A 24,759-nucleotide genomic window follows, 5' to 3' on the forward strand; every position below is an offset into this window, starting at 1 on the left:
TGGCTAGGAAAGCTGGCCGCCCAGGATTGGGGGACTGCAGCCTGTGGAACATTGTGGAGGAAACCACTAGTCCCATGGGAAGCTGGGTTTAGGGGAAGGTCCTTTAGCTGGGAAGAGCAGGGAGTGCCTAGTCCCAACTAGTTTGAAGTCCTGGCAACATGGAGAGCTCTTACAGTCATTTTGAGATAATTATCAAAAATGGTGGTTTTTGGACAGTCTGGCTTCTTTTTACAGACGAGGCCAATGAATGGACTTCAGGGATACCCATAAATTGTATACAAAATTTTTTTTGTGTTGTATGTACATTATTCATAGCTTTTTTCAGATTCTCAAAGGAATTTTGAAACTTCACAAATCCCAAAGAAGTTCAGACTTACTGCTGTAGATCCATAAGGAACTTTTTAGACAATTTGTTTAATGCCTAAATAGAATGCCAATTTCAAAGATTATTGGAGAAGTACTGGAGTCTTTTTTCTTTTTTTCAGGTCTTATGGGGGATGGTCTCTTTTTTTCTTGACTTTCCTTTGTTATCTTGGAAATTGTCTTGGTAATTTGGACCAAAGTCTGGGTTGATCTGCTTTAAGGCATGTGTCTTTACATCTTACCCTCTAACTTCTGTAGGGATCTTTTTCAAAGGTGCTCAGCCCCATTTCTGCTAGTTGTGGCATTCGTACATGAATTTCCATTGGGATTCCTTATTTATTTTCTTAATCTCAATCCAGATCCAAAGGCATATTTGTCCTTTGAGGGCCGTTCTGTGCACGTAGTACTCTATGCGTGTCACTTGAGTAATGAATGTGATTTGATATTGTGGCGATTCAGGGGGAGCTTCTGGACAATAGAGAAGTGGTCATCGGGCTTCTTTTAGACCTAACTGGGATGGTGATGCTCACTTCTTGAAGGAAGCTGTGTGCTGCTGTCATCAGTTTCATGGTCGTCTGCTGGTGTGGAATGCCTTTACGCTTTGGTTTTTAATTTTGTTGAGGACTGTCGATTGATAGACAAAGCCAAGTACCAGTGAGTCTGCAGAAAAATTTCGACTACTTGTTAACCATGAAACCTGACTTGAGACAATAAGACAGCTACATTGAGAGGATGTAGACACTGGTGGGTGGTGTGCATGTTGGATTTGTTTACACAGTAGGAAACCCCTGGTGTAGAAGTAACCTCAACATTTCCTGGATCTGTAATCGTCCCACCACAAAGAAAAATTGAGCTTTACTTTCTGGAGGTTTCTGCCCAAGTTTGGTCTCTTCCTAATGGTAGATATCAAGGTCTTATTTGTAGCATACTTCACAGATACTAAAATAAGGACATGGAAAGAACAGTGTCTTAACATAGTTCCCAGTCCCCATCAGAGGGCCTGGCACACAGCACTCCAGGAAGGTCCGCGTGGTAGGTCAATTCAGCTCCTTGCTTCTGCTAACAGGTCCTCTGAAGTCTGCTGAATTGGCCCAATGTGTAATTCAAACCCTACTCACGTTTTTTCACCGTCCAAGTGGAAACCATTTTTCCTCATATATTGAAGTTACTCTTCAAATTTGATTTTCCTAAAATCTATTACTATATTTTAAATTTCCTTCTGTAGTGATAACAAAAGGAATTATTATGAATTCTAAAACTACTACCTCTGTTCAAGACAACCCATGATAGCTAGGGTGTCTTTTGTAGGTTTAGTCTTGTTTTGAGGGAAATTATAGATAAAGTTGGAAGCAGTACATTTGCATTAATAAAATAATGCTATGCTCTGAGGATTCCAGGTTACTAAACTCTATGGGGTAGAATGATTGGAAAGATAGGATGTGGGAGCTGAAAGGAACTTTAAATAAACCATGTCCTTATTTTAAAGAGGAGGAAACCGGTCCCAGGGCCACTCAGTTTAGTAGTAACAGCAGAATCAAAATGTGGCAATCAGACCTCTGTTTTCTTTTACCCTAAGTGGAGACCTGTACAAATAAGAGTGCATGTTACCAGGAAGATAATAAATTAAAATACTTTATCTTTTTTTTTTTTTAAGTTTGAGAGAGCAAGAGTGCGCACAAGTGGGGAAAGAGCAGAGAGAGAGAGAGGGAGAGAGAATCCCATGCTCACAGCACAGAGTCCAGTGTGGGGCTTGATCCCATAAACCATGAGATCATGACCTGAACTGAAATCGAAGAGTTGGATGCTTAGGTGACAACCACCCAGGTGCCCCAAGGAAGACAAAGTTTTAAATACGCTAACATTAAAAAAGTCTTAGCTAGGTCTCTGCTGTGGACTGAATGTGTACCCCCAAAATTCGTGTATTAAAACCCTAATCCTCAATGTGATGGTATCTGGATATGGGGTTTGGGGGAGGTAATTAGGTCTTAGTGTTGAACTCTCATGCTGGGATTAGTGCCCTAACAAGAAGAGATGGGAGAGTGCTTGCTTCCTCTCTGCTTTACACACACACACACACACACACACACACACACACACACACACACACGGTAAGTGTTCTTGTCTCCATAGTACCTGATGTGCATTTATCAGAATATACGCCACATTGTTTTGCCAGTTTGTATCTCCCCACTGGACTGAGCTCTGTGGGGTCAGAATCTGCTGTTTATCTTTCTCTTTCCAGCAGCTAGCACGACATCTGGCTCAAAATACGCATCCAATGAATGACTGAATGATGCAAAACAACCTTGGGTAAGCTGGTGGTTGAATTAGATTGCCATAGATTTTTATTTGTATGATATTCAACTTGGTTATATTCCCAAAGAATGTGTGTGAAGAATGCATCCTGCTAGCAGGTTCATGATGGCAAGGTTGCCAGCCACGAAAAGTGCGGGGTGTGTCACAAACTGCAGAGTGCCTGAGACTGTGGGACTGCTGCCTGATTTTCAGCTGTATTTGTACCAGTTCTCAGTTGGGCCAGAAAGCCAGAGATGCCTAAAACAGCTGTTTCTGTGAGCCTCGGGGGCTACAGTGTTGAGTTCAGTGGTGCAGTTAGTGCATTGGCTTCCTTTTCTGTGGAGCTGGGGACCAGGCTGAGGCAGGGGCTGGGGGAGCTGTGGCAGACTGAAGGGGGGTTGGAGGAAGGAGAGGAGTTGTAAGGCAATGATCAGAATCCTGGCAATGGACAATGGCTGTTCTGGAATTGTACCTGTGTGTCAGTCTCATCCTGCCACTACTCTCACTAGCTGTGTGACCTTGGGCAACTTCCATAATGCCCTGAGTTGTAGTTTTGCCATCTGTAAAATGGAGTTTACTTTAAGTTTTTTTATGTTTATTTTTGAGACAGAAACAGAGCATGAGTGGGGGAGGGGCAGAGAGCCCGATGCAGGGCTTGAACCCATGAACCGTGAGATCATGACCTGAGCCGAAGTCGGGCGCTTAACCAACTGAGCCACCCAGGGGCCCCATGGAGTTTATCTACTTTAGACTAGGTCTAGAGAACCTGTGCCATGGGGTTCTAACGAAGATTAAATAAAATAAGTGCTCAGTAAATGTTAGCTATGACAGTATTGTCTGTTCCTAGGTAGGGAAAAGGGCAGATTATGAGAAGGTCTTCGAGCTTAGAGAGCATGCCCATCTTCTTCACTGCTGTGTCTCTAGCACTTGGCTGTTTAACAAGCAGAAGGCTGTTGAATTACCACATGAGGGTGGTCCGGGCAGAATTTTTTAGAGATCTCTCAATGTTGTGGATTTTCCTAGAATGTCTTTCAGACGAAGTCACTTCGATTCTACTTTGTGATGCCTGGGCTCTGAGTTTTCTCAGTATGTTTTGGGACCATGTTATCTCAACTAAGTAAATGTATAAATCACAGCATCATTGGGTCTCCTATGAGGAAGGGGCTGGTACCATGCCCGTATTTGAATCCCCAAAGATAATGCCAGCAGTACATTGGAAAATGAAGTTTCTATCTGAACATTTATTCCACAGTCATAGAAACTGAAGATGGAAAAGACCTGAGGACATCTAGTCCATCCACATGATTGTACAAGAAAGTGGCTGGAGCAAAACAGCCTGTTCACTTCATGCTCACGAGACAGCATTTCAATTCTTCCTGGAGCGGAGCGATTGCGCACACACAGTACAATGAAGACACAATGCAAACACTCTTTACAAACCTTAAGAAAATACTTCTAAATACGTTATTTTCATAAAACGATTGGGGACTAAACTGAAAAAGTGAAGGAGTCCTGGATTAGATGGGTGGTGTTGGTGAAGAAAGGAACAACTCAACAGAGCAGGTCGTGAAGCGGTTCTTTCTGTGACTACTGGATTTTCTGGTTTGCCTATCAAAAATGAGTTGGGAGGAAGAGAGGCTCTAAAGTACTTTCTTTCCCCTTCATTCTTTATCCACACCTAGGACGTGCGTATTAGCTCCAAGACTTTGTTGGACCCAGCACCAACACTGGAAGCCCCCAGCCTGGAAGATACGCCTCAGTTTTACTTGGTGGCTGCTCTGGTTGGCACAGAAGCAGAAGCTCCCAGCTAGGGCTTGTGCAACAGCAGGATCCATGAATAATGGAGAGTCCCCTCCAGGCATGTTGAAGAGCTCAACTGGTTGTATCCCTGTGGCTGCCTCACTTGTCTTCCCATTCTTCCAACTCCTCTTTAATGGCTGGAAGGATCCCCTTGCCTCTCCACCTCGAGGCATCCACACTCTGGGGCCCTTATTGACAGGAACCAAAGTGTAGCCCTATCAGTTCCTGATCACCCCAGTTCCTGATCACCCCGTCGTACTTGACTGTGTGCTTCCTGTGCCAGAGGAATTTCCCCTTGGGACACGGGATGGGGTGTGTAACACAATCAGGCTGTCACGTTCCAGGTTTCACTACACCAGAGCTTGGATTGGAAAAGAACGGGCCTTCCTGATCTCATGAAACAGAAGCCCAGAAGAGGAGGCAAGGTAGCATCCCTGATCTTTTTTCCTTATTAAAATACCACCCTCCACCTGAAGATTTTGATCTTTGTGGTTTTTGACCCTAAGGGGAGCTGAAAGAACAGAGGTGGAGAACAGAAAGGAGGGTTTTCAAAGGACCCTCCATTTCATGAACTCTATAAAACACAACACACTGTTTCACACATTGCAAAACACTGTTCAATTACTACCGATAAAAACAATCATTACTACTTAAGACAGCTTCATCTCACCACAAACAATTACGCTGTTTCTTTTTATCCAGAAAATGGAAGCATTTTAAGCAATGCTGACAGCAGTAAGCCTGCTTTCAGCCCCTGCTGCTGCTTGCTGCATCCTGGCCACCATTTTGGCCAAGAAGTTCCTCAGAAGATATTCGAGAAGCTGTGCACTGGCCATCTACTTTGTGGATAGGCAGGGTCGTCTGGCATGTTACCACTGCTCAGAACGCCCCAGGAGAGAAGCTTAAGGTAAACCCATTATACAAAAATCCAAACTTACAAAACAGATACGTTAGGGGATAATTGCATTACAAAAGGATTTTTTACAAAAGAATTCACCTCTGGGTTCCTTTAAATAGCCAGCTTCTCAAGTACAGTCAGAATATGAGCTGAGTTATAAAAATGTCTATGTACATTAGGAGCATGGCTGTTACGTGAGTTGAGGTACACCTGTACATCAGCCTTCCAGGCCGCGCAGAGGTTTGGGGAGCGCAGAGCATGATGGCAAGAGTCTACAGCATCATCAGCTGTTGCAGATGGGTAGGGATGGCTACCAGGCATAATTTTCCAAAGACCGTTGCAAACCTATTTCTGGGCCTGGGGCGAGAACATGGGAGGATAGGGCATTTCAAGGCAGAATTGTCCTGTTTCCAGGGCTCCCCGTTCTGTTTCATCTGTGAGGCTGAAGTCCAACTAGACCCTTCCCACCACTCATCAGTATCTCTGTGCCTACATCCACCCCAGGGCTTTCTCGGACAATTAACTAAAGTGTTATCTAATTACAGCTTAAGGAATTATCTTTCCCTGGGGACTGGGTAGTGCTTGGCAGAAACACAGGAGAAATTTTGTGATTGAGGAGCCTTTCCAATGATGTGCAGCTGTTAGAGCACAGTGCTTTGGGACCGTGCTGTGAATTCATTGTGGGCGTTCCATTTGATATGAGGGCGGAGCAAAATAACTGGTAAGTAAAGAAGTCTAGTCCTGAATGGTGCCCTGGGGTGGAAGTGGCTGTATGGAAGATCAGTCAGCAGCTGTGTGCTGCAATGTAAACTCAAAAAGGCTCTTACTTCTCCCCAGGCCTGGAGCAGCCATACTTCTTGAAGTGTTTCTTGAAAAGTAATTGTTGGATCACACCTGTCAATCACCTGGGAGAGTTTGTTAAGAAGTAGGTTTCTGAGCTCCCCTCCAGACTCCCCAGCTCACCCCATCTGCTGGGGAAGGCCCTGGCAATCACGTTCTAATGGGTTCCTAGATGCTTCCTACCTACGCTAGCCTTGGGAACTGATGTTCCATAGTTGGCCAGGACTTTCCCTTCCTGCACGCATGTCCACCAGGACAAGGCAAACAGGACAAGGATGCCGGCACAGAGGGGAAGCCAGGGTACTGGTATCACTTTCTCGGGGCATTGGGTGGGGCCTGGGGGAGAAGGGAGGGACCACACCTGGTCACAGCCCCTCAGGCATGAGTGGGTACGGGGCTGGGAGATGGACTTGGTAGTGACCAATCTAGCTCTGGACAACACAGGGGACAGTCCCAAATGTTAAAGCTTGGTGTTTGCAGGGGAGGTTTGATTTTGGGATTCCTAGAGCTGAGGCAAGTGCTGATTTGAAAATGGCCTGGAATGTGGTTTGCAGAGCATTTTCACTTCACCCACAGTGCCAGCTCACATGTCCCGTACAGGCAATAAGCAGGGATATTCCAGCATCATCCTAAGGCCACATCCATGCTTTGCTTTTCTTTATAAAAGGCACACTCTAGTGGAGATGCTTAGATTGGAAGTACAGTCCTATTCATTCCTTAGCCAAAGAGCTTTACTGGCCTGGAGCTTTTGTTCTTCAGCATGGTGTACATTTTTAAGGTACTCACCTCTTCTGTCTGTCCTGTTCCCACTCGCTCACCACATCCCTCTCCTCTTTCATAGTCCTACTAACTGTGGGTCAGGATGGTGTCGGAGATCCAGGACCCTCTCAAAAACATGGCTGTTGCCTGATCCAGCCAGTCCTTGGTCTGCTGTGATGCTAATGAGTTCACTTAATGTTTTACATACCCGCCTCACTGCCCTAAGTTTCTCTGGCCCTTATCTGGCTCTACATTCAGAATGCAGGAACAAATGTAGATGGGAGACTTGTATCAAAAGCTCCAACCCTGGATAATCCTGTTCTATACTAAGATTAAAACCAGGTATGAGGAACAGTTTTATCTCCTGTTGGTGTTAGGGCAGAGAAAGGGCTAAAACCCAGAACTATGTGTGTGGCACCTGATGAAAAGATTTTCAGGAGCTGGGGTTGCCCGGTCATTTACAGACCCTTTACCACGCAGTTTACTCCTGACTAATTTACGATCCCTGCTCTTGAAATACCCCTACCCTGGAGAGCTAGAGAGTCAGCTTCTGAAGAGCCGTGGTTGCGTTTTAGGCTATGGGATGAGCAGACTTGACCTCTAAGAAGACTCAGACCTCACCTTCCCCACACTTGTGTCCGTAGTTACAAAAGAGCATTACAAAGTGTCTCAAGGGCTCAGAGGAATGCCAGGAACTGAGAAGGGGAGCAGCATGGTCACCTAGGACTCACAAGTCCGGTTTGTCCTTTGATACTCTTCCAGCTCCGTTTTCCTGCTCACAGCCAGCTGCAGCTCCTGCCGTATCACCTGAATCTGCTTCTCGAGCTCTGAGAGTTCCTGCATCACTGAGTTCCGAGCTCCATTTAGGGAGTCCGCCTTTCCATTGGTGGTCAGCGAGGCAGGGAGCTCTCTTCTTCTCGGAGGGAGTGGGATGTCCTGGTGGGCCTGGATGCCCAGCTGGTTTTGTCCTCCTTCGTCACTAAAGATGTATTTCCGTCGGTTGTCGTGACTCAGACTGGAAGTATTCCACACACTGGAATGCTGACGGGGTCCCACATTGGACCTAGGAAACAAAGACAAATCAGATTTACCTTCCATTCTGCAGCTCTTAGAGTGCTGTCCCCCGACTGTTGGCCATTTCAAACTGCAGCCGTGGAGCTGGTTATGCATTCAGAGGTGAAGCCACAAAGCCAGGGACAGACTCCTGCTGGAGTGGCACAGGGACAAAAAGAGTCAATACAGTTCTCTTTCAACTGCAGTTCAAGGTCTTACCAAATCGGAATGGGTGTGTCATCTGGAGGGCTGATGGACCAGGGTGTGGCATATTTTATGAAGTACCTTGGATGTCTTTCCATTCCCTTCCTGCTGGTGAGGCTCAGAGAGCAGCAGTGCCTTGAAACATTCTTTGGCCATAAAGATGGTGCTTTAGGAAAAGGGAGAATCTGTTGGACTCGAAGCAGTGATACTATAAAACGGTTCATCCTTAGTCCCACAGGACTACTCTGATGTTTACTACTTGAGTTTGAGGGGAATAAAAACATACAAGCTGCAGGTTTCAGCAAAAAGTTTTCCATTATAGGGATGACTTTACATGGGCTGAGAATGACAGTTCGTGTCTGAAGCTTAAAAAGAAACCCCAAGAAAGCCTCAAATTCTTGCCGGAATAAAGAAAGTCAATAGAAATAGATTCACAATCCTCCTTTAGGCTTCCATCAAAGCAACTACCCCATCTCGGAGAGATGGCTGTACACAGGAAGAGTTACTGTCGGACAGGCACAAGAGGAGGGGGATGTGGTGCCTGAAATCCACTGACAGATGCAATGAGAAGAGTTTCTTGCTTCAAGAACAGACTGGAGCCCTAAGCAGGATAGCTTCTGATTTCTTCTAGCCGGGGAGGAGGACGGCGGCGGGGAAGAGGAGGGTTATGACCACTTTTGCAATCTACCACAGGGCAAACCTAAGTAGAAACACTCTATTATAAGGTCCTTGTGTTTTTGTTCCCATCCATGTAACTGAATCAAGACTTTATTTCTGGATTCTTACTTTCCAGAAGAAGGGGAGGACCTCCAGAGGCAGGGGAACAGGGAGGGGTAATAAAGTCTTGATGCAGTTACATGGATGAGAACAGAAACACAAGGGCTTAATAGGATGATTCTGCTTCATCTTGCCCTGTGGTAGACTGCAAAAATGGTCACAATCCTTTGTTCCTCCTTTCCATCCATGTCCCTCTCTGATGTGACTTTGCAGCTCATCTTTGTCAAGGGGGATTCAAGGGCATGGGGGAAGTCTGGCTTTCCCTCCCCCTTGAATGTAGTCTGGTTTCGTGACTTGTTTTGGCAACAGAAAATAGCAGAAATGGCACGTGGCAGTTCCAAGCCTAAACTTTTTAAGAAGCCTCGTGCACCTTCACTGAGGGTCCCTCTCAGACCCTGCTGCTACAGTGGGAACAAGTCCAGACTAGTCTGCTGATCTAACAGATCACGTGCAGAGAGTCCCCAGTCTTCTCAGTTGACCCAGCCGAGGCCATAGACCAGCCAGCTTAGCTGCTTTTCCCCTCCCCACAAGCTGGCTGCAGACATATGAGCAAATGTAGCCAAGCTCAGCCAAGTCTGGCCCAGATCAGGAAACTGCACAGCTGACCCACAGATTTCTAAGCAACTTGCTGTTGTTGTAAAAAAGTTATTAGATAATTTTCTTACACAGCAAAAACTAAGAGATACATGCCCCAAGCCATTAAAATACATTCCAAACTACCCTGCGGTTCCTTTACATTTCTCATCATCTAAGTCTCCTATCAATGAGCAGGTGGCACCAGAGCTTAGCTTTCATGGGTCCTGGGCTGTGAAACAGCTCCACTGGCTTTACACCTAGATCAGACGTGCAGTTACAATTTTACTTCCAGCCCTACGGTTCCCTTGAATTTTTCCTTCAAATCTTCCAATTGAATTTGAGAAATTTCAAGACCGTCTCATCTGGTTTACAGTTTTTTGTGTATCTGGGGGTGAGGAGAAAGGGGAAATGGGGGTGTATTGGAGACCCAGTGGGGTGAAGTATAAACCAAAACTTACATGAAATCCCAGGTTCAATAAACCAAAGACTAGGCATAGTCTCTTGCAATATCTACTTTTTTTCTCTGCTTTAAATAGAAAAGGAACAACATCTACTTTAAGCCTTTCCTCAAATCCCCATGTTAGTAATTCGTTCACCTTTCTTTTTTAACTCAAAGAAATCTTTATTCTCCAGCAGGTACACACACAATCCACCATCCCCGGTCCTCGGGGCCACACTCATCTGCATTCACCCACTAATTTATTGTTTTACTCAATAAATATGGGGCACACTGGAGGGACGCCAAGGTGTAGCAGACACAGGCATTTGCATAGATATTCTTCCAAGAAAAGAGGGAAAAAGTTTTCAACCCAACAGACCTAACTCTGGGACCACAGAATGATTCCTAAGGAAAACCTAGGAGAAGGGTGTCTGCAAATTCTCCTGGTTTGTCTGGGCAACCACAGAAATCAGGTAAGTGGAGATAGCCCGTGTGGTTTTCTCCAGAGCTTTGTACAGATATCTGGGAGTATATATAATACGGAAGAATAAGCAAAAGCTGGCTTCCATGACAAAGGCTGGTTGCCAGCATTTACAAGTGCCCTGGTAATCGACATGTGGCTCTGGGCTCCCTATGAATAGAAGATGACAGATACTGGTGTCTAATTGGAAGCCTCTACAGGGTGTAGGTTATGTTTTGTACTGACCCTTCCTCCGCCTTAGTGTGTAATGTGACCTGTGGGTGAACTGCATTTGACACTAAAAATGAGCAACACGAGCTTCCACAGACCAATTATGTAACACTAAAGTTCAGTACTCCATGAGACTATTCCGAGGAGACATGACAGCTGGGGGGACCTCAAACACGGCATCTGAAAGGTTACGTACAGCCGGGTGTCGGGCTGTAGGGAGGCGGCACAGCGGGCGTGGGCCCAGGATAGGCCATGAGGGCATGTTTTGTCTTAGCTCCTCAAAATGAGGGGCTCCAAAAGGGAATCTGCCAAGAAAAATGGATCCATTGAGTGGAAGACACATTTGGTTCTCAACTGAGGTGAGAGAGAGGTGACTAGGGATCACATCACGGTTGGAAATGGGATCACTGGGCTTCCTGTTTCTATTGTGGCTGGTACACAAATGCTTTGTCATGAGATAAGGTCTTTGCTGCTATGTCTTGTGTCCCTCTGGTTAAAAAATTTGTGTTAATAATTACAGAAAAAAAAGCCTATGGAACATGACATAGAACAGCTGTGACCTGATTAGTCTACAGCTTGTCGCTGACAGGGCTGCAGGAATACCACAGACTGAGAGGGTGGGAGGTGCTCACTGACTGGAAAGAGGGGCTCCGAGAGATAACGGAAAGGATTCTGACAAGCTAGATGCAACCTGGAGACAAGGGGATGGCAGCAGTCCCAGAGGAGGTACAAACGATGAAAAAAAATCATGCTTTTTCACCCCTTTTTCCTTCTCTGCTATTATGAGAAGCGTGAGTGGCAGATTTCAAAATCACCCAGAAAGCTGAACTTTGAGCTGAAGCTCTGCCCCAGAGCTGCCTGGAGGGGGTGCCCTGAACTGAGGCCTTCGGGCCTGAGAAAGAAGGAGGTGGGCCGCCCCAGGCAGCAGAGGCCAGCCAGGAGCTGGGCCAAATGTTACTGGCATCTTCAGCCACAACAGCCATTCCCAGGCTGGATGTGGGGAAGGTGTGAAGCTTCGGTTTTCAGATGTCATCTATGCATTTAATGCTTTTTACTTCCTATTAACGAGACGCTTTTTCTAGGGAGTTTGTAGGAAGAGTGCCAGGAAATGGATTAAGCAGAACACGTCTGTTGCATATTTCAAATATTCCTAGGAGTGCTGGAAAGGAGTAGGGAGCAGAAAACATGCCAGAAAGGCAATACTGTGTGAAACGAATTACCTGCAGTACTCATGAATTAAGTCTTATGTGTACTCTGTGCATGATAACAAGAGCTAAAATGGCTTTGTTTTCAGGGCTTTACATGTATTATCTCATTTAATCCTGACAGCATCTCTAGGAAGTAGGTACTGCTTTTATCACAATCACAAATGAGGACACTGAGGCACAAAGAGGTTAAATAAGTAACTTGCTCAAGGCCACATGTATAGCAAGTGTCTGTGACAGGATTTGGATCCAGATGCTTGACTTTAGAGACCACATCCTCATTGCTAACCATGACATATATTGCCTATACTGCATTTCAGTGTCCATGTACGTACAGATATATTTTTTATTCTCTGTTCTATTTCTGTTTGAAATCACATATACTTTTACTGAGGGTGCTATCATTAACTTTGTCCTGATTTGATCTGAATTATTTATACATTATTTCCCCTTGGAGCAGGGAGTCTCAGTTACACCTCTCCACTTTTATTATCTTTTAGAAATTTTTTTAAATGTTTGAGAGAGACAGAGAGAGAGAGCAAGCGCACGAGTGGGAGAGGGGCAGAGAGACAGGGAGGGAGATACAGAGTACGAAGCAGACTCCAAGCTCCTCACTGTCAGCACAGAGCCTGACATGGGGCTCAAGCTCATGAACCATGAGATCATGACTTGAGCCAAAGTCGGATGCTTCACCTACTGAGCCACCCAGACACCCCAACATCTCTCCACTTTTATTTTAACCAACATAAAGACACCTGGCGCTGGTCTCTTACCTTTTTTCCACACGTTTAGTCTTGAAACGCTGCTGCTTTTCCTCTACAAATGATGTGTTGAGTGCTCTATGTAATCTCTGGCAGAAAGAACAGATTCACGCATTAGAAACACAGTCTGGGACAAAGTACCTCCTGAGATTCAACAGTGTATCTTGTTGTTACTAATATTTTAGCCTCTTTAAACACATTTCCAGGGATGCCCCAAAACAGATCAACAACCTTCAGCCCTAAATCTCAAAAGAACCAAATTCTAAGTTGTTATTCTACCTGGAGGGAAAAAAGTAATTTGATAGGTAGCTTAGAAACACTCTGGGTTGGGGGCACCAGGGTGGCTCAGTCGGTTGAGTATCCGACTTCAGCTCAGGTCCTGATCTCGCGGTTCGTGAGTTTGAGCCCCGCATCGGGCCCTGTGCTACCAGCTCAGAGCCTGGCGCCTGCTTCGGATTCTGTGTCTCCCTCTCTCTCTGCCCCTCCCCTGCTCATTCTCTCTCTCTCTCTCAAAAATAATAATAAAGATTTAAAAAAACTAAAAAAAAAAAAAAAATGCTCTGGGTTGTAAAAAGGTATGTGACAGAAAGAAGAGCTGTCACAACGTGTGTGGCAAAAGGCCTTGTGGAATTGCTAAAGGTGAGTCAGAAATTTAAGTCTGAACTTCTTGCCAGCCAAAACAAAGCAGGCAAGCATTCAGAATGAATGAAGCCAGTCACGTTAGCACACAATGAAGGTAACCTGTCTGTGGAGTTCTCCTGAGGAGACCAAATACTTTCCAGGATGAAGCAGGAAGAACAGGGTTCCAAGTGAGGAAACCAATGACAGTGACTTATCAAAAAAAAGGGGGGAGGGGAGGGGATGGTGTTAACACAACGGAGAGGTTGGCATCTGGGCAGCCTGACAGCCCAATGAGGCCCAGGAGGCTGGAGGGAGCCCCGAGGGAGCCCTTGGCAGGAGATCAAGATGGCACCGTGGGCCTCTGCCTCACCGGGGTCAGCTGATGCTGCTGCCAGACCTCTCCCCTTCTGATTCTCAGTACCCTTTGGATTCTTCTACTTTGGCCCTCCGTGCCAGCTGCCTTCAGGGGGCACTGTGCAAGGGAATGTGCCTGAAGGGCTGGTTGGCCTGGCGGTTTCAGTCCTCCCGTGAGTGAGTGTGCTGGTGTCTGCCTTACACACAGGCCTTCGATCCTGTGTGGCTCTGTCTGCCTTGGCACCAGTGGACTTGGCCCTTTGGGACCATTGAAAATGGGGGCAGAATAGAGCTCAGTGGGTTCATCTAAAGGGAAACAGGGACTCGAAGCTCATTTAATGAGTTTCAATTTTAGCTAGAATGGAGTCTGTAGGAAATAAATCTTTCACACCATCTCTTCAGATTGTCGCTATTAAGTGAAATCAGGTTAAAAACAATTCTGTTGCTTCCAATGTGAGCAACAGTGGAAGTTTATAGGAAAGGACAGGTTGTTGTGGGATAGGCTAATTCAAGGGGAAAGTGAATTAATGGGATAGAAGAACTCCATCTTCTACACTGTCTAGACCACCCTAGGTCTCTTGGGAACTTGTCACCTGTCGTTCTGACTTGGGGCTCTGGACTCTCCCACCACTGGGAATTCTGACAGTTAAGAATACTGGAGCAGGACACCTGCAGCACTCACCTGGCTGGTGTGGAGCCAGTACTGCAGTCTAGATTTGTTCTTGATTCGTGGAAGCAGCAGCCTGTACACTATGTGCTCACCAATGGTGGTCAAGATGGACAGACCAAATCCGACGCACAGCAGCACGAAGAGTCCAGAGAAGTGTTTGATGCCCATTTGCAAAGTCTGTGGCAGAACAAGAAAGGAAAGGCCATGAGTGTGATTCTCCTCCTGGCCCCAGGCTTGTTTAAAAAAAATTTTTTTTTAATCTTTATTTATGTATGAGACGGAGGACAGACCGTGAGCAGGGGAGGGGCAGAGAGAGAGGGACAGCTGTCAGCACAGAGCCCGACGCGGGGCTCGAACTCACGAACTATGAGATCATGACCTGAGCTGAAGTCGGACGCTCAACTGACTGAGCCACCAGGCACCCCTAGGGTTGTTTTTAGATGCAGATACTTTTTCCTTGGACCCAAGCAGAGTAGGAGAGCATCCCTCCCTGCGAGCTCGGCAGCCTTCACCATACTACACGTTGTGAGAGGAATCCAGCCAGGACCAAGGGCACACTTTCCAGGGAGCTGCACACACATAGTTCTATTTTATGAATGGTTCCTGCATCTGGAAGGCCCCACAGTCACTACAGAGAGACTGAGAGAGCAGAAGAGACCAAGAATTGAGACAATTTAACAAACTAAAGCACTGAACAGTTATCAAGGAAAGAACCTTTCTCAGGGACACAGAATGAGAAGGTTTAAGGGGAAGAGATGATGAATTCGATAATTTTGACATTTAGATCTGGCAGGAACATAGAAATCATCTAGTTCAATGTCCTCATTTTTAATTTTTTTAATTTATTGTTTTTAATGTTTATTTTTGAGAGAGAGAGAGAGAGAGAGAGAGCGCGCGCACACAGGGGAAGGGCAGAGAGAGGGAGACACAGAATACAAAGCAGGCTCCAGGCTGAGTTGTCAGCACAGAGCCGATGCGGGGCTTGAACTCACAAGCTGTGAGATCATGACCTGAGCCAAAGTCGGTCACTTAAACGACTGAGCCACCCAGGCGCCCCTCAATGTCCTCATTTTGCAGATGAGGGACCTGGGACCAGGGAAATGAAGTAAAATCAGGCAGGTCACAAAATTAGACAGCCACAGAGGAGAAAAAGGAAGGACCTAATATTTACTGATTGCTTACTTTTTTGCACTGAGATAGGCATTGAAACCACAATTCACAGTTGAAGAGACTTAAGTCCTTTCAGGTTTTAAGTGGCAGAGCTATTCTATAATTCCATGTTTGTTTAGCTACAAAGACTGGGCTCTTTCTGCTGTACAACCCAAACAGCAGCAGTTACATAACAATAGTTACAACGACTATATGGGGCAGGCACTTTGCTAAGTGATTTACATATGAGATCTAACAGAATCCTCACAAATTCTCTATGAAATGGGTATTACTCGGTCACAGACATCAATGATGACAGTCAATCCTGCAGAAAGAAAGACTGACACACTGAGTGCCTACTACGTGTCAGGCACTCTTGAAGTACCATGGGATGAAGACAGGAGGGTTATGTCCCTGTTTGTTTTTTATTTTTTTTAACATTTATTTTATTTTTGAGACAGAGGGAGACAGAGCATGAATGGGGGAGGGTCAGGGAGAGAGGGAGACACAGAATCTGAAACAGGCTCCAGGCTCTGAGCTGTCAGCACAGAGCCCGACGCAGGGCTCGAACTCACGGACCCTGAGATCATGACCTGAGCCAAAGTCAGACGCTTAACCGACTGAGCCACCCAGGCGCCCCACGTCCCTGCCTTTAATCAGCTTGAGTCTAGGGAGGAAGCAAACATTTATACCCCATGATACGTATGCTGATCCAGGTCTCCTCAGTTTTGTAGAGGAGGTGGCTTGTGAGATAAGATTTAAAGTAAGAGAGGTAGGGGGCGCCTGGGTGGCTCAGTCGGTTGAGCGTCCGACTTCGGCTCAGGTCACGATCTCGCGGTCCATGAGTTCGAGCCCTGCGTCAGGCTCTGGGCTGATGGCTCAGAGCCTGGAGCCTGCTTCCGATTCTGTGTCTCCCTCTCTCTCTGCCCCTCCCCCGTTCATGCTCTGTCTCTCTCTGTCTCAAAAATAAATAAATGTTAAAAAAAAAAAATTAAAGTAAGAGAGGTAGAATGTGGAGGCTTGGTGGGAAAGTAAGCACTCTGAAGGCGGAAGAAACAGAGGGAAAGAAGTGACCTCTGGTGCAGTGGTGGAAGAGGTTGTGAAACAGACCAATATGGCTGAGGGGGAGAGTGCAGCAGGCGTGCGTTGTGAGGGAGAAACAGGGCCCACTTAGCATGTCAGTGCTAAGGAGCCTGGTGTCATCCCTCTGCTGAGGGCTTTTGATCACCATCATTGTCATCATCAATAATTATTTAGCAGTTAATTGTGGAAGGCGTAGCTCTGAACACTTTATCACTGTAGCAGCTTGCTCACTATTCATAACAACCTATGAGGTAGGTACTTAGGAACAAAATAGCTTAGCAACTTGTCCAAGGTCACATAACTAGCAAAGGTTAGAGCTGGGGTTCAAACCCAGGCAGTCTGGCTCCAGAGCCTATACTCTTAACCACCTCACTTGACTGATGTCAGTGTCCTCCCATTTTCTCTTTTTTTTTTTTTTTTTTTTTTTTTGAGAGAGAGCATGTGAGTTGGGGAGGGGCAGAGGAAGAGGGAGACAGAGAATCCTAAGCAGGCTCCATGCCCAGCATGGAGCCCAATGCAGGGCTTGCTCCCATGACAATGAGATCATGACCTGAGCCCAAATCAAGAGTCAGATGCTTAACCGACTGAGCAACCCAGTCGGTTGCTTTTTTTTCCTCCCATTCTCTTCAGGGGTTTTCCTTTCTTTCATTCTCTCCATTTCTACCTCCAATCCTGAAGAAATAGCTAGCCAAATGTGATTCAGGCATGGGTCTGCCTCCTGGGTATACCAGGAAGCCCATCTGAGGGCAGCAGAGGTAGAGCTTGGGGATTTCAGACTCCAGTGGAGTCTCTTTTCTTCCATGACAGCACCTGCAGCAATGGCTCTGTATCAATGACAGCTTCTGGGATCCCTGGAGAAGTAATGGCTCTAGGTGAGCCGGGGCACAGAGCATGCCCCACGTATAGGAGCTTGAGCACAAGGCAGGACTAGGGAGACCACCTGAGATTGAGGCAGATGCCCAGCCCTAGGGAATAAAAGAATGCTGGTCTAGGAAAGGCAAGAGGTGTATCAGATCCCGAGAGCTACACAGGTCCCATGGATTCTCCTGGGACATCTCTGTACCAGTGGTGACCACCCATATAACGCTGACCCCCAGAAAGTAGATTATGAATGTGTCTGAAAATAGTCCTTGGGCTGGACCTGTCGTAATGTGTATGGTATGGCTATTATATAAGGATTCAATGAGTTGTTACTACTACGGTAGAAGAATAAAATGGCGGAATTCATTTCCAACTTTAACACTAACATCGTCAAACATTCAGCAAAACACTTAACATACTGGCACGGCTTTCTTGTAAGTTGCTGCCAAGATGAGGGCGACAAATGTAACGTATGGCGAAACATCACATCTTGCCTTTGCACGCGTGACTTCCCCCTCTTGTGCATGACAAGAACTGGTCTCATTTTCCTCTTATTGCCTCAGTAACAAATAGGCTATATTCAGTTTATTTTACACATTTTTCTTTTAATTTCTGTTGTTTACCCCCACATACATTTAATAGACTAACAGATAGTTACCATCTATTGGGCGTCTAATGTGTGTGCCAGACATCATACGTGCATATTATGATCTTATGATAACCCTATTAGTATTATTATCCCCATTTCACATTCAAGGAAACTGAGTCTCATAGAGATTAACTACCTTACTCAAGATCTTACAAGCTAATAAATGAAGGAGCCTGGCTATGGATCCAGGACTGTTTGATGCTAAAGCCTGTGCTGCTTTTCAAGTGAACACTATTTACAGGTATCCCTTGTGATCTGAACTCTTAATATTTATTCCCTAGAACTTGCAGATATTTTAATTCGAAATCCACCATCTGAATTGAAAATCCACTATAATCTTCCTGTGAGCATCACTGAATGTGTTTAAATTGGGTCTGAGTCTGAGTGATAAGATGTCTCGCGGCAGTTGTGATATTCAGCTGTTCTTCTCCCAGGATCATGTTGAATGAATGTGCTGTGCATTAGCTATGTGCATCTGCTCCACATATCACGCGAAAAATTTCTTTCTAATAAAGTGGAACTTGCTCAACTTCACATTTAACATTGGCCAGAGGAAGAAGAAGAGAAGCAGTGGATATTCAACGTCAAATCTTGACAATAAATTTAAGCAATGCAGACAAAATGATGGCAGTTGCAAGTGACGGGAGTATGGACATCATTCAGAAGTGCAGTCAGGGCCCAGGGGTGTGTTGTCAACAGCCGCATAAGTGACGGCAAGGCAATGCCAACAGACATGAGGTTCGTGTTTTCCTCATCCCATTGCTTCTTCTGAAGCTTCATTTGATAGCTTGCAGCCACACACATCTGGGGGCTCCAGTGCCAAAGAGAGAAGACTGTCCTAGGATTTAGCCATGGGCAAATCTCACGCATTCATGGCTTCACCTAGTCCTTCACATGCTCGTTCTAGGCCATCTGATGTCACTGAGCTACCTCTTTCATCAATAAGTAACCACTCAAAAATTTGCCTTGCTTGCTTATTTTATTTTACTAAATATTATTTGTATTTGTTATGCTTTTTTAACATTTTATTTTAGTATTTACGTTAGTATAAATTCATTGCATTGTGGAGGGAAAACATACTCCGCATACCGCACCCGTGAATATCCACTAAGTATGCTTTCAAGAAGCGGTATTTTAAATGCTTTATTTTATGCAGAAATCGTTGATGGATTGTCATTTATAACAATCCATGCATCATGTCTAAGCTATTAAACATTTACACGTGTCTAAGACCGCTTTAGACAATTTAAATTGACTGGGGTTTTGGGTGAGGTGGGAATGCTTTGTGTCCTTTTTTCTTTTTGTTTTTCATTTTTCATTTAAAACAATGGAAAGGACTCCCACCATCTGGAAATTCACTAGCCAACATATTTCTGGGAATGGACTAGAATCAGATAAAGGGAGATGCCTGTACTGTCAAATGTCCTGAGTGGTCTCTGCCCACACCATCAGTGCTCCCAGTGATACACAGAGGCCAAGACCACCAATTTCGTTGCTGCCTAAACTGTGCTTTGCATCTTGCTCAGATGTGGACATTTGAAACATCTGACAGCCGGTTAGATAACTGACTAGTTCTGAAACCTCCAGCAGGAAATGCACTGAAAGTATTTCATGCACCATTTGCCTTAGATGTGACTAAGTCCCGAGCCCCTAGTGCACATCTCTCAACACACGACAACTACCACTTTCTGTATCCTCTAAGGAGTTGTCTATACTTGTTTTCAAGTCCTCTGTCCTCATTCTCTTTTGGGTTCACTCCCATCAGGCTTTTTGTCCCAACCTATAACCTCGATGACTCCTGTCGAAGCCATCAATAACCTCCACGTTGCCAAAGCCAGATCAGTTTTCACCTTATTCATGTATCAGGTTGGACACCATTGATTATTTCATCCTCTTTGACATATTTTCTTCAATGTTTCAAGGATACCTTTGTTCTACTTCAGTCTTGTTTACTGGTTCCTCCCCACCTTTCTGATCATAAACGTTGGTATGCCTTTGATTCTTTGGCTACGTTCACTTTCCTATCCAGACTCTTGGCTTTAAATACTACCCATATGTCAATGACTTGGACATTTACATCTTCCCCAAGATGTAAATGTCTCTCTACTTGGATATCTAATGGACATCTCAAACTTAACACGTTGAAATAAGCTAACTCCCCCCCACCCACACACACACACTGGAAACTGCTTCTCATAGTCTTTCTCATCAAAGAATCTCCATCCTTGAAATTGCTCAGGCCAAAAACCTTAGAGTCATCTTTGACTCCTCTCTTTCTTTAGTCTTCCATTCCTAGGGTGGCTGTAAATATGGTGGACCCTACCTTCAAAGTTTACCCAGAGTCTGATGGCTTTCCACCACTTCCACCGGCCACTCTGGTCTATGCCACCATCATCTCTTACCTAGCCTAATGAAATAGCCTTCTATTTGATTCCCTGACCCCCTCAATCTGTCTTCTGCACAGGATTCAGCTTAACCTCCTCAAAATACCATGTCATTCAATGAGTGGTGACAGTATTCCATCTCATATAGAGTAAACATCAGAGTCCTTACAATGGTCTACACGACCTTCCATGATTTAGGCCCACACTTCCTGACTTCATATCCTTCTCTCACTTGTTCATTCTGCTTAGCTACTTGGGCTTCCTCATGCTTCTTTAAGTCTATGGAGCAGGTGAGGGTCTTCGTTTTCTGTTCTCTCTGCCTATAACTCTTTAGCCAGTAATCAATACTGTTCCTTCCCCACATTTTCTGCAAGTCTCTATTCAAATGTCATTTATCAGTAAAGTCTACCCTAACCGTGTGGTTAAAAAGGCAAATCTTGGGGCCTCTGGGTGGCTCAGCCGGTTAAGCATCTGACTTCGGCTCAGGTAATGATCTCGAGGTTCGTGAGTTGGAGCCTTGCGTCGGGCTCTCTGCTGACAGCTCCAAGCCTTGAGCCTGCTGCGGATTCTGTGTCTCTCTCTCCCTCTCTGCCCCTCCCCTGCTCACACTCTGTCTCTCAAAAATGAATAAACATTAAAAAATTTTATTTTTTGGGGCGCCTGGGTGGCGCAGTCGGTTAAGTGTCCGACTTCAGCCAGGTCACGATCTCGCGGTCCGTGAGTTCGAGCCCCGCATCAGGCTCTGGGCTGATGGCTCAGAGCCTGGAGCCTGTTTCCGATTCTGTGTCTCCCTCTCTCTCTGCCCCTCCCCCGTTCATGCTCTGTCTCTCTCTATCCCAAAAATAAATAAACGTTGAAAAAAAAAAAAAAATTTAAAAAAAATTTTATTTTTTAAAAAGACAAATCCTGCCCTTCTCCCCTTTCTTTCCTGGATACAACCTATCCCCCCTCGCTGTTCTTTTTCCCTACTGAGATAATATATAGTAGTTTATTGCCTATTTTGCTCCTCAAGTAGAATGTAAGCTCTAAGAGGCCAGGGATTTTGCCCATTTTGTTCTGAGCATACACTAATTGCCTAGAGCAGTGCCTAGCATTTGCTAGGTGTTCAATTAATATTTTTTGAATGAATGGAGGAAAGTGTATGAAAGCTGGAATCTTTTTTTTTTTTAATAACGTAAACGTACACAAAATTTTACCCCAAACACTTTCATGTATCTCAGGAGATTTTTAGAATAATTCTGTGAAGGGAAAGACAGAGATGGATATTCTCAATTGATAGATAAGAAAACAGGCCCGGAGACCTTGGAGAACTTGCCATCCTGACTTCTAATGCCAGTGTTCATCATTCATCACTCTGGGGACCTCACTGGGGGGAAATATATTTACAATTAAAAAAGTAAAAAATTGGAGACAGAATGTAATGATTTTAGCTGGCTTGTGTATATTGTACTGATTTTATTCCCTTCATGTAGTCTGGTGGGTCTACCAATCACAGATTCCCTGTTCTTTGGTCCCCTAATGCCAAGCATGTGACCCAAGGTAAAACCAATTTGCATTTGAAGCAGAGACTTTTGGCATCGAAAGTGGGTGAGGCTGAGTCATTTCCAATGTCAGTGCCTCAAAGGCACAGGCCCCTATTTCCTGCCACTAACATCCCTTGAATCCCATGGCTCCAGAGGCATCATCAGTTACTCTCTTTCTTACTCCGAAACATCGAGTTCCCCGCTAATCTTTTGATAATCTCTTCTTTTCCCCTTGCTTAAATTAATCTGTTGCTTGCAACCAAAGAATCTGAGCTGACAGACTGCTTAAAGAATTAAGCTCCTCTAGCTCTGAGGTACAAATACAATCTCTCTTGATATAGACTTTATTTCTCACGCAGAACACTGAAATGAATGGGTGAGCCTGTTCTAGGCAGATTTCTCTGACAGGGTGAGGTTTGCTTTTCTCTCTCTGCCTCCAAAAGCTCAGTGTATAGTAGGTGCTCAATAAATAGCTTATTAAATACAGTATATATCTGAAAAGAAACTTAGTTATAATTACTCTCATGATTTCCAACACCTTGTAAATATGCTTCTCTCAGAGCAAAATAACTACAAGAACCAGGGGAGATCATTTCATATTTCAGTGATTTAGTGCTTTAAACTTTGCATGGTCTCCTCTTTGAGTCTGCAAAACCCAATCCTGGTGTTCACAATAATTTTCGTTGTTCTTAAAAAAATTTTTTTTTAATTTATTTTTTGAGAGAGAGACAGAAAGAGCAAGCAGGGGAGGGAGAGCGAGAATCCCAAGCAGGCTCCACACTGTCAGCACAGAGCTAGCCTAGATGTGGGGCTTGAATTCACAAGCCATGAGATCATGACCTAAGCTGAAACCGAGTCGGACGCTTAACAGACTGAGCCACTCAAGTGCCCCTTTCGATTTTCTTTCCTAAGAACAGCCCCTACTCCTGTTCTTATTAAAGAAAAACAAAAGGGGTGCCTGGGTGGCTCAGTCGGTTAAGTGTCTGACTTAAGCTCAGGTTATGATCTCACGGCTCGTGGATTTGAGCCCCGTGTCAGGCTCTGTGCTGACAGTGGAGCCTGCTTCAGATTCTGTGTTTCCCTCTCTCTCTGCCCCTCCCCACTCACACTCTCTCTCTCTCTCAAAAATAAACATTAAAAAAAAAAAAAAAGAACAGGAGGAGGTGGGGGGAAAATGGTTTTAGTGAGAGGTAAAGAAAAGAAAGGCTGTGGAGCTTCTGAAATATGGATGACTCCTAGATACTTGGAAGCAAGATGAGTAGGAAGCAAATGCTGTTTCTAATTTAGAAAACCTGATTTATATATATATATTTGCCACCCACTCTTTTGACCAGAAGAACAGCAGCTCAATAAATTTGGCAGATTCATTGTTGCGTCTATACCTACTACCCTCTGAGGGTGGTCTGAGCTGTCAGCACAAAGCCTGACACGGGACTCAAACCCACAGACCGCAAGATCATGACCTGAGCCCAACTGGGCTGCTTAACTGACTGAGCCACCCAGGAGCCCCTACCTCTGTCTTCTTTAACCTGGAATCTGCTTAATGGCTCTGTCACCATGGCACTGCCCATGCTGCTGAAGAAATTCTCTCTCTGTTGCTTACATTTCCCAAGCCCCTGTTCCTTCTAGGCTTTGACAACCATTTTTCAGCTTTGGACCTGGTGCTCAATTTGCCACATTAGCTCCATTGTGCAGTCTTTTGAAAATCTAAATTTATTATTAAAACAACTCAAAAATATTTCTAAAACTTAGAGATGATTAACCATAATCCTTTTCCTATACAAATACTTTCTTTTTTTTTTTTTTTATTTTTTAAAAAAATTTTTTTTTTCAACGTTTATTTATTTTTGGGACAGAGAGAGACAGAGCATGAACGGGCGAGGGGCAGAGAGAGAGGGAGACACAGAATCGGAAACAGGCTCCAGGCTCTGAGCCATCAGCCCAGAGCCCGACGCGGGGCTCGAACTCACGGACTGTGAGATCGTGACCTGGTTGAAGTCGGACGCTCAACCGACTGCGCCACCCAGGCGCCCCTACAAATACTTTCTTGTTAAAAAAATATTTTAGGGGCACCTGGGTGGCCCAGTTGGTTGAGTGTCTGACTTCCAGTCAGGTCATGATCTCTCAGTTAGTGAGTTCAAGCCCCACATCAGGCTCACTGTTATCAGCCTGTCAGTGAAGTGAACTGCTTTGGACCCTCTGTCCCCCTCTCTCTATCCCTCTGCCTCTTGCACTCTCCCAAAAATAAATACAAAATTTTTTTAAATTTTTCAGTAATCTCTACGCCCAACATGGGGCTTGTGAGAAATAAGCCACTGACCCAATCAAAGGAGGGACACGGATACTAGGAGCACAGTGAAGTGAGGCTTTAATCAACGTTCTTGCAAGAGTGTGTCTGATGGGCAGGCACACTTGGGGCAGTTACAGCAGACAATCTATCTCCTAGCTTGCAAGTCCCTCCCCTGGCTCCTCATTGGCTGAGTACTACAGAGGTTATAGCCTTATGCAGACATCACCTATGTCCTATGCCTACTAAGGCAAAAAGTAGTCTGATTGTAACAAATGTACATTCCCAGAGGTGATGCAGAGACTTTTGGTCCCTCTCCCCTTTGTTCTTTGGTTCATGCTTATTGCAAAGGCCATGAAAATAAGCCTGGTGAAGCAGAGACGGGAAGAAGAACCAGGAAGTGAAGGGCTCAAGGGTTTGGGACTCCATTATGGGGGAGGGAGAGCTTCATATATATAGATTTCCAATAGGTTGTAAGCCTACTATTAGACAGCACAGCTTTTGTTTGCTTTTTCTG

General features: G+C 45.1%; 1 protein-coding gene and 1 long non-coding RNA gene across 2 annotated transcripts in view; one reads left to right on the forward strand and one right to left on the reverse strand.

Moving 5' to 3' along the window:
* Positions 1-1,997: 1,997 nt before the first annotated feature.
* LOC147574946 (uncharacterized) lies at positions 1,998-4,933 on the forward strand. Its single transcript, XR_015242907.1, has 2 exons — positions 1,998-2,673; positions 3,911-4,933. It is a non-coding gene; the product is annotated as an uncharacterized LOC147574946 (long non-coding RNA).
* The window catches only part of GRIN3A (glutamate ionotropic receptor NMDA type subunit 3A), a 172,213-nt gene continuing 151,333 nt past the window's right edge, over positions 3,880-24,759 (reverse strand). Inside the window, exons 7-9 of the mRNA XM_025924865.2 lie at positions 14,319-14,483; positions 12,674-12,750; positions 3,880-8,018 (exon numbers count right to left, since the gene is read on the reverse strand). Of these exons, the coding sequence (XP_025780650.1) occupies positions 7,676-8,018; positions 12,674-12,750; positions 14,319-14,483 (585 nt within the window). The 3' untranslated portion in view covers positions 3,880-7,675. The remainder of the gene's footprint in view (positions 8,019-12,673; positions 12,751-14,318; positions 14,484-24,759) is intronic.

The sequence above is a fragment of the Puma concolor genome, chromosome D4 (assembly GCF_028749965.1).
Source record: "Puma concolor isolate L17-30 chromosome D4, mPumCon1.1.hap2, whole genome shotgun sequence".
Taxonomy (NCBI): Eukaryota; Metazoa; Chordata; class Mammalia; order Carnivora; family Felidae; genus Puma; species Puma concolor.